The sequence below is a fragment of the Vespula pensylvanica genome, chromosome 4, assembly GCF_014466175.1.
Source record: "Vespula pensylvanica isolate Volc-1 chromosome 4, ASM1446617v1, whole genome shotgun sequence".
In the NCBI taxonomy this organism is placed as follows: Eukaryota; Metazoa; Arthropoda; class Insecta; order Hymenoptera; family Vespidae; genus Vespula; species Vespula pensylvanica.
Window position 1 is genome coordinate 26,821 of NC_057688.1, and position 12,459 is coordinate 39,279.

The 12,459-nt window shown below is 30.5% G+C and overlaps 2 protein-coding genes across 4 annotated transcripts; one reads left to right on the plus strand and one right to left on the minus strand.

The window, feature by feature from the left end:
• The first annotated feature begins 344 nt into the window (after nt 1–344).
• Nucleotides 345–3,290, plus strand: LOC122628467 (zinc finger protein 70-like). Its single transcript, XM_043810812.1, has 6 exons — nt 345–1,105; nt 1,409–1,547; nt 1,649–1,804; nt 1,900–2,160; nt 2,300–2,469; nt 2,722–3,290. The coding sequence occupies exons 1-6, from the start codon at nt 881–883 to the stop codon at nt 2,932–2,934; spliced, it is 1,164 nt and encodes a 387-aa protein (XP_043666747.1). The 5' UTR covers nt 345–880; the 3' UTR covers nt 2,935–3,290.
• Nucleotides 3,120–11,379, minus strand: LOC122628465 (inactive dipeptidyl peptidase 10). 3 transcript variants are annotated; one of them, XR_006327057.1, is made up of 17 exons: nt 11,134–11,378; nt 9,726–9,887; nt 9,490–9,642; nt 9,265–9,392; nt 8,964–9,175; nt 8,713–8,876; nt 8,410–8,513; nt 7,889–8,009; nt 7,573–7,808; nt 7,195–7,499; nt 6,003–6,172; nt 5,769–5,911; nt 5,502–5,696; nt 5,261–5,421; nt 4,860–5,071; nt 4,651–4,752; nt 3,620–3,781 (listed from the first exon to the last, which is right to left on the minus strand). XR_006327057.1 is itself a non-coding variant. In XM_043810811.1 (16 exons), the coding sequence occupies exons 1-16, from the start codon at nt 11,164–11,166 to the stop codon at nt 3,635–3,637; spliced, it is 2,643 nt and encodes an 880-aa protein (XP_043666746.1). In that variant the 5' UTR covers nt 11,167–11,379; the 3' UTR covers nt 3,120–3,634. The 3 variants fall into 3 exon arrangements, 2 of the variants coding, with proteins under 2 accessions (XP_043666746.1, XP_043666745.1); XM_043810811.1 differs by lacking the exon at nt 4,651–4,752 and having other exon boundaries at nt 3,120–3,781; nt 9,726–9,884; nt 11,134–11,379; XM_043810810.1 differs by lacking the exon at nt 4,651–4,752 and having other exon boundaries at nt 3,120–3,781.
• Between the last annotated feature and the right edge of the window lie 1,080 nt (nt 11,380–12,459).

Consider the following 12,459-nt stretch of genomic DNA (forward strand, 5'->3'; position numbering starts at 1 on the left):
TATTTGTCCACATAAAGTATGTGGGCGTTGAAATCTCTAAGAGTAACTGTTCGTGATCTAAGTTGTATTGCATTATAGCTGCATTAGAATTCGACAGATATAACTTTCTACCGATTCTATTAAACGTCGTGTCCTTTCGTAAGATAAGAATTGTGTGTATGTAAATATACTGACAATTATCAAAGAACTTGAAAAAAATTAAGACTTTTGTGAAAACTATCTCGCGGCTACGCCTCTGATCTGGACCAAAGGGGCCAGGACGAACGATGGGTGGGAAAAGAAATGGAGAAGGGGAAGGGCTACCCATTCGGTAGCAAATGCTGGTAAGCCGTCGCAAGGTCAAGATCAGTTGGTTAATCTCAGCCAGTCAACCAAGGGCCTTGCACCTAGCATAACGAACGACCTGATTCTTCGCGCTCCGAACGTCATCTGAATTTCTATGAGCTGACGTTTTATTATAATTAAAACGCCTTTGTATAGTGATTCCAAAATAGATAAATATCGAATAGAATCAAATTTGCTTCGAGTTACAGTGAATAACGAACTTAATAATAATAATTTGTTATTTTGTGATTTTTATTCAATGAACGCAGATCATTTTAGAAATTTACTGATTATGTTAATCAATCGACCATCTTACATTTTTATATATATGCATGTGTAGAATAATCAGAATTTCAACGCAAGTTTTACAAGCTATCATTATCGATCCGATCAAAATAAAAAGAATTAAGCAAGTTGGAAGAGTTTTACTATCGTTCGCTCTCTAGAAGGCACGGGATTTATTCTCTGTGCGCGAGGAACTTCTACGTGAAGTGTTTACGGTAGAAATTTGAACAGTGGTGAAATTCTTCAGTCCATATTCCGTGAGTTTTCTGTTATGGAAACTTGCGTACTAATACCGAAAGAGTTCTCTTTAGTTCTTGCCAGTGATCAATCCGCACGTAAAAATGTTTATAAAAATGATTCGGACTCATTTGTCACAAATTTACGAATATCGGTGTGGTCTAATGTCTTCATTCCATTGGGCACACTCATCTATCCGTTTCAGGGGTCAATTAGATTCGACAAGATTGATCTGTACTCCCTTCTCGATGACAACGACGTAAGTACACGTCTGCTTTTCTCTTTTCTTCCACATCTTCTCATTTTCTATAAAGAGAGATTATTACAATAATTTAATCATATATACGTCCGACTTACATATTCTAGAACTTTTATAGTTACTTTTATAGTTAATCGAAACATTTACAATTATCCTTGGAGAATTTTTAAATATTTTTCATATTACGTTTGGAAGAAACGTTGATAAGTCTGTGGTATCATTTTTCCCGTGCGATTACATTCGCTACCCTCTTAGTGTACTATGACGAGCTGCTAGCTGCCTATTAAAGCGATCCGCTTTTAGATCAGACGCGAGTACGGTTGCTATGACGAAGTCTTTTCGAACTACAATCTTAACAAGCGTCAGTGTAACTGGATAAGATTTCTTCATATCATTCAAACGGATGACGAACAAGTTAATCTTATTGGAACAAAGGTAAAGGGTAAGTCATGTGGTTACTCATATTTTCGTCGAACTTTTTAAAATTATATTCGTACCTATATCTTTTTAAAATGATTTAATGATTCCGTTACCTTATTTTAGGTGAACCAATTTTTGAAGTTATCAAAGATGTTCAACCAGATACTGAATTAGTAGCTTGGTTCCCACCAGTAACGTATCCAGATTTTATTTTTATTTCCCATGATATGTGTTTGAGATCCGCACTTTATAGATGTTTGATCGACAGTATCGTAGATGGTGGGTTCAACATTTTTTTGCGAACTTGTACGATACTTTTTAATATTTTTTATATTTTAAGAATTATATCAAATCTTCGATCTTGGATATTTTAGAGTCACCTTTGGATCTATCCATGGCTTTACTTTCACATCACATATCACCATCGATACAGCACTCTTATTACGAACCTGATGAATATGAATCAACCTCTGAGGAATCATCATCATCTACGCTATCGTTAGTTGGTGATCATCTTGATTGTAGTATTTTAACTACTATAAAAAGAGGTGACAAAGTACTTTTGCCATGCGATGTATGTGGTAAATCTTTTGATCGTCCATCACTCTTGAAAAGGCATACCAGAACGCATACTGGTAAGAACATCGATATAAACGATGTCTATGTAATGTATGAAGAAAATAGATAATAATTTCTTTTTTAATTATATTAATAGTAATAATAACGAACAAATAATATTATATCATATTGTATTACGTTAATGTTCACTTTAAGGCGAGAAACCACACGTTTGCATGGTATGCAGTAAAGGTTTCTCAACATCAAGTTCTCTAAATACTCACAAGCGTATTCATAGCGGTGAAAAACCTCACCAGTGTCTTGTATGTGGCAAGAAATTTACAGCATCTTCGAATCTTTATTATCATAGGATGACTCACATCAAGGTAGGATCTTAATATCTAAAATATCCTAGTCATATTAATTAATTGGAATAATAATTGGAATAATTTAACTATATTAACAAAAAAAATATTTTAAAAATGTAAATGAAATAAATAATAATAAAAATGTCAAATAAAAATAAGAATAAAAATAAATGGAAATAAACAAGAAAAAACATATTTATACATAACGATGATCAGTTCGATGACTACAAATATTATCCGATTTTTATAATTACAAATTCTATGTTGCAGGAGAAACCACACAAATGTTTGCAATGCTCCAAATCGTTCCCAACTCCTGGAGATCTAAAGAGTCACATGTACGTGCATAACGGATTATGGCCATTTAGGTGTCAAATTTGTAATCGTGGATTCAGCAAGCCAACAAATCTAAAGAATCATATGTTATTGCATCTTGGAAGATGTTCGAATAAGAAGTTCATTGAATCGATTCCAGACTTGTGACTTTTTGTGACGGTATATTAATCACTAGTTACATAGTGAGAAGGTAATGAATACTTTATTAACATGGCTTGTAGACTTATATTATCTATACTAATTATATTTTATCCATTGCCTATGTATTTCTTAAGCACCATTAGCAATGCCATTCGTTGCTAAAGAAATACTAAACAATGGAAGGCAAATCATTGAGCAAATAACGTTTTATTGTTCAAAAAGTCAGTGTTACAAACAACCTTGACGAGGTGCTTAAGTCAATTTGTATTCCATTATTTGCAAGTATTTACTGTTTTCTAGAATATCGCATAAGAATTTAAAATTCGATTTTTATCATGAAAAAAAAAAATAAATAAAAGATAGTGTAGTAAATAATAAATCTAATAAAACGAATAAAAAACAGTGTGTGCAATCGAGACGAACACTTTGGTAGGCTTGAAGCCAAATGTAATTTTTACAAAGTTATTATCTAAGCGCATTGATTGTAATTTCTTCTTTTTTTTTTCTTACTTTTTCTTTCTTTTTTTATACATGATATATCGATGCAGAGTATAAAATTATACGATAATTTTACCTTTTTTTCTGTAATTATTCCGTTGAACTGAACAGATTTTGGAGATGTACGTATATAGATTGCACGTATCATTTTTCTTTTTTTTTATACAACTTATCGTATGAGAACCTATGTATACTTCTTTTTTTTTTTTTAAGCACTGGAACCGCCACCGCTGCCAAGTCCCGCTTTTGTATCTAAAGGTATTTGTTTTTGGAAGCAGTCTTCCAAAAATTGAGCCATGGATAAGTACAAGTGTCCTTTTACACCGGTTAAAGTATGACTCACATCTGGATATACCTAATGTAGTAAAGAAAAAGAAAAAACAACAAAACATCAAATATTTAGTACATTTTGATTTTAACTCTAGATACGTCAACCTGTATGTCACGCGATAAATTAGTATTCTATGTGACAAATAATTTTTTAGAAATTTTTATTATTGAATAATATTTTTTCCAGCGTGTTATACAATATATGTACAATATGTACGATACAGAGTAGAACGTATCTAAGAGTTAATGTTTATAAAAGTTATCTTTTAAGCGACAGCCGATATCTATCGAGTTCTCATTCAATATTACATCAATTTAATAATAAATTTAATATACATATATATATATATATACATACATATATATACGTATATATATATATATACGCACACACACATATATATATATACGTATATATATACATACATACATACATCTATACATACATACATACATACACACATACATATCTATACAAACTTAAATACGTAATCTTGATACTTCTTTTATGACTACGATATGTCTATATAGATACCGTATGTATGTTACACAGTTTTGTTTTTATTTTACATAATTTTGCTATCGATTCATTGCTGATTTAGATTCCGTGATCTTTTGTCAAAGCTATTCGATTATATATACACATATATATATATATATATATATATATATATATATACATACATATATATATATATACACACAGAGAGAGAGAGACTTCGATTTTTTTAATCACTTTAATCGTAAACACAGTTTAAAATATAATAATATGTAGAAAGTTTTTCACACATGACTCCGGCTATGTGCTTTATTACTTGTATAAAAGAAAGTTGACTGCAAAAAGCGTAACCACCATGCAATAAATATGCAATAGGCGATATTTAAAGAACTTACTTTTAAATATTATGTATGTACATATTTGATACCCAAACATAAGAATCCACGATTTTTTCTTTCCATATCATGTCCGATCAGCTTCTTGTTGCATTGTAATTACTGTCAATAGCAATCAGATAATCAATAGATATCGACTGGTATACGATACGAAATTATCCACAAAAAAAATAAAGAATGCCTTTAAGTTCGAAAGGTTGTGGAAATACCTGCTGTCGAAAGAGAATGCCCTCTTTCGCAAGGTGACGCGCAAGTGCCATGGATTGTTGAAATTGAACATTATCGTCCGCAGTTCCGTGGACTAAATAAAACATTTTATTACGCAGGTACTCAATTTTATTGTAAACGTCGGAATCGGCATAACCTTTGTAATTAGAAGTAACGTTTGGTAAACCCATGTATCTCTCGGCATAAGCGGAATCTGTAATAAATTCATTTACGCAACAGTGCCAGAGCTAGGAAGCTCTTAGAATAACATGTATGTTGATAAAAATAGAGTTAATAATATGTTGATAAATGATAATAAATTTTCTTTATAAATAAAATAAACATTGCCCATATATTTTAATCGTAATAAAACAAAAAATAATAGTTGAATATTTTTTTATACCATAGAGCTTCCATGAAACGATAGGTGCAACGCTTATTCCGCAATGAAAAACGTCTTGTTCGGGATGAGCTAGAGCTGATGCTGCAACGAAACCGCCGTAACTCCAACCCCAAACTGCAACGCACCGTTTGTCTATAAAGTGTAACGTGTCTCTCAAATATCTAAAACAGAGATTTGAAATACATTAGAAAAATGTATAAAAGCATTATGCAAAAATTTAATATGGAAGTTCAAAACCTACTCCGTAACTTCTAATTGATCAGCTACTTCGGCAGAACCAAGTTTATAATAAACCTCATGAAGTAATTTGTATCCTTGACCGCCGCTACCGCGACCATCTATTTGGGCTACGATAATACTTTTCCGACTGGCTAGATACGTATTCCAGTCGATTTTAAACATCTCCGTCACTAACTGAGATCCTGGTGCTCCGTACCTATATATTTATAAATACAAATATATAGCTATGTTGTACTATGTATCACTTACGCTTATTTTATATACATACACCTGTACAACTAAAGGATAACGCGTGATTTCATCCTCTCGTAAGCCAGGTGGTAAATGTAATCTTACTTGTGCGTTATAACCGCCACTTATATGTACTGGAAAGGTTTTCACTTGTGGAAGAGCGATCTTGGATATTTTTTCCTAATAAAAATATTATATATATATATATATATGTATATGTATATAAATAGTCGATACATATCAAAAAAGAGCTATCATAGATAATACTAACGCGTAACACCGTGTTATTCTGAAGAACACTCAATAATCGTGGCATTGGCGTTTCAGTTTTATAAAGTGAAATCGTAGGTATCCCAGGGCCAAGACATTCTAGAACGAAGTAGTCTAATCCGTAAGAAGGGAAAATGGCGTGATGATACTGACAAGGTGGTTCCTCGGAATCTGAAAAAATATACATGAAATAATATTAATTTGATTTGATTCATTTCGATAATTCAACTTGCGTTTTTATGCATAACTATTCGAGACTGGCTTCGTCGCTTCCCTCTTAAGAATAGGAATCCTACTGTACTTATAGATCACGCACTGACACGAAATAGAAAATAGATAGGAAGAGAAATTGAATAGCAATAGTGCGATATAAATTGAATTTTATGCATATATCTATGGACTGTCATAAGCAAGAAGTGCGATTGCTCTTTAATTAGAATAGTAGTCTGCATTCTTTTATTCCACTATTCGATGCATTATAGAGCAGCTTACCCATCATTCAAAATATTCCAGATGTTCGAAGCATGCTAATGTAGAATATATTGGGTGTACCGCAGCTAGTATGTCAGCTTCAAATGGCGGATTCCTGAGATAAAAATCCTTAAAAAAGGGTTGTATACAGTGGATGAAAAATCAACAATTATCGTGACATAAATAATCAAAAACCAATAAATCGGGATCAAAGCATTCATGCAAAGTAGTGTGCAAGAGTAATAAGAGCAGTATTGTTGTTTCATCGAATTTGTTTAGTAAATGTGTACAGTAGAGAATTTTTCAAATAATAAAAAAAGGAAAAAAGAAAACCAACATTTATTTGATATTTATACGAAACTATCGTATAATCGCTATTAACGAATTGTATTAACAATGAACTTAAAATCTTGGTATAATTAATAAAATAAAGAATAAAAATAAGAAACGTATGATGATTAAAAAAGATTTATACAATTAATTGTCGTATGAAGTGATACACCCTGTATATTCTATATGTCCGTGGATATATGTTATGTGTAAATGTGCAGCAGAGTACTAGCTATGATAATTAGTTCTACATTTCCATGATTAGAATTACTTGTATAATTAACATTAGACAAATGCATGACAATTATTGAAGAATACAATACACTGTGATAATAAAGAAGTAGTATACAACGCACGCGTTATGAAGATCGTAACAAGTGTCATCTACTCACTAGAAGTATGCGAAGCTTTTGATTTCTGCTTTTTCGCTTTTTCTTTTGCACGTCGTTGTTCTTTATCTTCAGGACTTTCCGTTTGTACATCATAATCCTCGTGCCAATCAGTTCCCATCCATCCATTGCGTCGATCCGAAAATGTTGTGTGATAACTGCTTTGATCGTTATTTATTTTCGTGGACTGAGCATTGCACGTGATGCAAATTGCAGGATGTAAGGAAGAGCCCACCTGGGGTAAAAGTGAACTGACACGATATAAGTGTCTTTGTCCAGGACGCATAGGTGGTATACCTATGAAATATCTAAACAAAATTAAATAGATTTTGAATTATTATAAATATATGAGAATATATGCTAGATATTTTTTGTACATACATGATATCGTTGACCTTATCCCACCCTAATATTTTGACAACTTCAAAGCGACCATGTGTCAAGGGTACTACTTGCTTTCGAAGCACATTTACCCATACAATATGTTTAAAATATCCAGCAGGTCCTTCTAACATAGGACTGATCGATATGTAACTGGTGCCATTAGCTGAGAACAGTGGTGCCTCTGGTGGTGTATCAACCCATCCATGTCCATCGCTAGTTATTCTTTGTATTTCCTATAAAAGCGTTCATATTGTATTCAGAAACATATGTTAACATTCATTTAATATTCAATACTATTCAAGCAATTACAAACCTGACAATGCCACATAGGACTTTTACAAATTGTTACGACTGAGAAATTTTGAGCTCTTGTTAACCACGATATACAAACTTCCGTTAATGATACCCAGGAAGCAGTAGTAAAATAATGATCTCTATAATAAATGAAATAAAGTATTATATATATATATATATGTTTGCCATTAGGATTTACAAAGACATTATATGGATATTTCATTATAGGGAACTTTCACTATGGATTAATATATTTTTAGATAAAATTATAATAATAATATTATCTAATAATAATAATAATAATATTTTAAAATTATTATTATTATTAAATTCTTATTTATAATAATTATATTTATAATAAATATATATTATATAATTATATTTATATTAATATATTTAAATTATTATTATTATTTTATCTAAATTATAATAATATTTTTAGATAAAAATAAAAAAAATCCTATGAATATTATGAAAAGCTGCATAAAATCTATACAAAAACCTATATATCATTATTCTAAGTCGAGTAAATAAACTTACACGTGTTCGATGATAGGGGGTGGTTTCACTATTTTCGTATGAATATTTTTTGGATCAGCAAGGTCAGCGACATATAGACGCACGAAAGGATTTGGAGTTCCCGGCTACAAATTATAATTTTATTCTACTTAGATTTTAACGATCGACGTTAATCAAATATTTAATGTATAGGAAATGGGTACGATAATAGTAACAAGAAAAATTTCATCTATTCGATCATATAAACCATTTCAAGCCAAAAATTACTTCAATGTTGCTGTTCAGAAATAATGCATATTTCGACTCTTGTGAAGATTAATATACCTTAGGATATCTCAAAGATCGTATATCAGGATATAAAGCCCTGTTTCCTTCTCCAAACCAAGGAATATGCATTTCTTCGACTAAAGAATCATTAAACGACGCATAAAGCATCATATGACCATCAGTTGACATCCAAATTGCTTCAGCACTGTGCAAAATCTCCTCTGTAAATAGACATAAAAATTCTCCGTTTATATTAATGAAAATTGAAACTAACTTTTAACGATTAGATTAGATGAAAGAAAATTTACCTTCATATAGCCAATCTGGTAGACCATTAGATAAAATTCCAGGTACTGCAGTATCAGTTACACGATATCCCGTGTTACTCAAAGGACCCGTTCTATAATAAATATCATAATCTTGTACCATAACGAGTCCATGGCCACGGGGTGTCCATTTGGCTAACAACAAATAAGGATGAACTTCCTTTTCGGGATGAGGTGTCAACGGTATTATATCTCTGTAATAAGAGCGTCCTTGATATTTTATTGATCAAAACATAATTATGTTGATGTAAGGACGTATAATATATATATAACTCGTACTAACTGTGTGTTTACGTCATAGACTGTATATTGAGCTAAATAAGAATATCTAAATAATTTTTTCATATTCTGAGCAAGTAACAAGTATTTGTGGTCCGGTGATAGTGAGAATTTGGCAGGATTCAATCTTCTCTGTAATGTAAATGTGTAACGATCAAGAGAAACGATTTATATATATTCATATATATATATATATATATATATACACATTAGTTTCTTATTAACTTACAAACGTTTCTTTCGGCATCAAACTGCGCGACGTTAAATTCGCATCAGATGCATCCAATAAAGAAATACCACCTGAAACATCTCTATAACAAATATGACGATAGCTCACCCAAGATCCATTAAAAAGCAACGGAGATAATTCACCGGAAAGAACCTATAAAATAATTGTTTATTCATATTCAAATTCTTTATTCAAATTCTTCTGTACAATCATGAATATAAACGAATGGATACAACCTCAGAGAGTCGTAATCGTGTACCACGAACTCTGGGCCCTTCATCAGGTGGTGTGAGTAGAGCGACCGACGTGACAATAAGGGCTAAAACCGCAACGATCACGAGCAAAGCTATCAAAATCCCACGCCAATTCCTTTGATTTGGATTAGCCGACACTAGCTCCTATGACAAAGGTTCTTACTAATATTTCTATTATTAAATGAAAGTTTATACAAGTATATAACAATTAGTAATATTTAAATATTGTGTTTGAAATAATCAAAAATGAATATTATAACACACTTATTTTATTAATTATTTAAAATATTGAATGATGAGCACTTTTTATTAAACAGTCAATTTTAAATATAGAAGTAGACGAAAGAGGTAGGCAATTATTGCTTTATTGATTTATTGCTTACGTACTAACAAGTGTAATCACGATTCGTATCTCTCGAAAAGATAATACATATATGTATAATATAATATACATAAAGAAAAATATGAAGTTAGATTTCAGTCGCGTCTAGTATGTATGCTAGTCAGCTGCTGTAGCTTAATCGATAGAAGAAGGGCCAGTACAGAATTGTACGCCAGTCAACTTACGCGTAAATGTATGTACACTTACTGTCACTACAGGGGATATAGGATTCTTGAAAAATTATTTTCGTATATAAGATTCCAAATTTGAATAAAACGAATCAAATAACAGTTCAGATTTTTCTTTAAAAAAATGTAATAATATAAGAATATAATTTAAATTATTTTATATTATATATTAAATCAACAAGAAATGATTATTATTCGTAATAATATAATATCAATATGAAATCAATATCATTATCATTCATTTATAATAAAAGGTTAAAAGTTAAATAAAAATTTAATAAATGTTGATCAATTTAATTAATAGAAAGAAATCTTTTTTTAGTAAAGTTTTTTCATTTACGCTTTTTATCACACATATTTGTATATATAGATATATACATGTACTTATTCATATATTTATGACATTTTTAACAAAATAAAAAAAGTGTGGCCTAATGAAACGAATCCATTTAGATCCTACCTTGAAATTTCATTTATCAGCTCCATTGAACTTTTTATACAAGCTGTTAATATTGAAAAGCAGTTATTTATACGTTTGATTAAATGATATCACGTATTCTTGGTTGTCTATGAAAAATTACATTAATTTAAACGTAATATTAATCATAAAAACATAAATTTTTTCCTACTACCTAAAATGTCTCTTCTGATGACTGTGCTGTAATAAAAAATATTACTATCGTTACTATTAAAAATCGCTAATGTCTTTTGTCTTATCAAGAGTTCGGTGACATTACTTTTAAATGGCTCCGACGATCGTTGAAATGAAGCAATGAGAAAGTAATTAAAAGGCAATACTTGATGTAAGATAATTAATTACCTCGTCGTCGTAAATATTATCGTGATCTGCCATCAGGAAAGTAGCTCTTGTCTCTCACGTCCACTTTAGAAAGATCAGCAGTAGACAGGACAGAGCGGTGCTCGTCCTTTATCTTTTAAAAACTTCTAAGATCATCATCAATGTAAAGGAAAACTGTATGATTTTACCAGCTAAGTATACACAGGAATACAGGTTTTATCTCTCCGTTCCACTTGCAATGTATGGACCTTTGGCACTGAGGGAAGATCTCTCGGATGGTCTGGATGCTGCAAAGGCGGAGTCTGCGCGATGCAATACCTGCGCTCTAATGTAAACGAGAGAATTCAATGAATTGAAAAATATCCGAAGACTTTTGCACATTTGACGTATCTCTCTAAAATTCTCCGAAATCGATCGAATTTTGAAAGAAAAATGTCAAAAAAAAGAAATATTACATTTATTATCGATTACGCAATTGTTCAATTATAGACTTTAGTAACTTGAGAAAAAATGATATTAAATAATATAAACAAGAGTAAATATAATTAATGTAAGCAAGATTAAATATCTCAAAAATACATACTTTATCATTCTATTATTATGTATTTATAAGAGGATAAATCAACGAAGGATATTTTTCCATATTTTACTTTTCAACTTCAATTAAATTAGTATAAAATAAATAAAAATTAACTCTCATCAATTCTTGGTTTGTCACTGATTCGAGTACTACTTGCAATAGAATCCGTATGCAAAGAAATGAGGTCGTCCAGTGCTACAATTAAACTTGCATAGCATATGGATCTGCATTATATATATATATATATATATATATATATATATACATACATATATATATATATAGACGCACACACACAATATATTATGAATATATAAGTATATCTATATATTCATAATATATTGTGAATATATATTGTTCATATCGAGTATATCTATATATAAAAAAATACATATCATTTTTAGTTATTATATATTATCTTTATTTAAATTCAATATAAACGCTAGTATTTATGCCTTAATATTAATTATTAAATATTGTAAGTTTTTAATGTTGTGTTGTACTTGTTTTATTAGTGTATATACGACGAGTTTATAAACATAAACACATATAGACACATACTTTCATAATACGCATGTCATTTTTATATCATGTATAAATTATGATACAGTGTATATTTTCTACTATATTGATTTTTTCAAAAATTATAACAAATTAGCAAATATTTTAATATAAACATTTTGTTTAAAAATTCAAATTAATTTATTATATAACTTCTTGAGAGAGAGAGAGAGAGAGAGAGAGAGAGAGAGAGAGAGAGAGAGAGA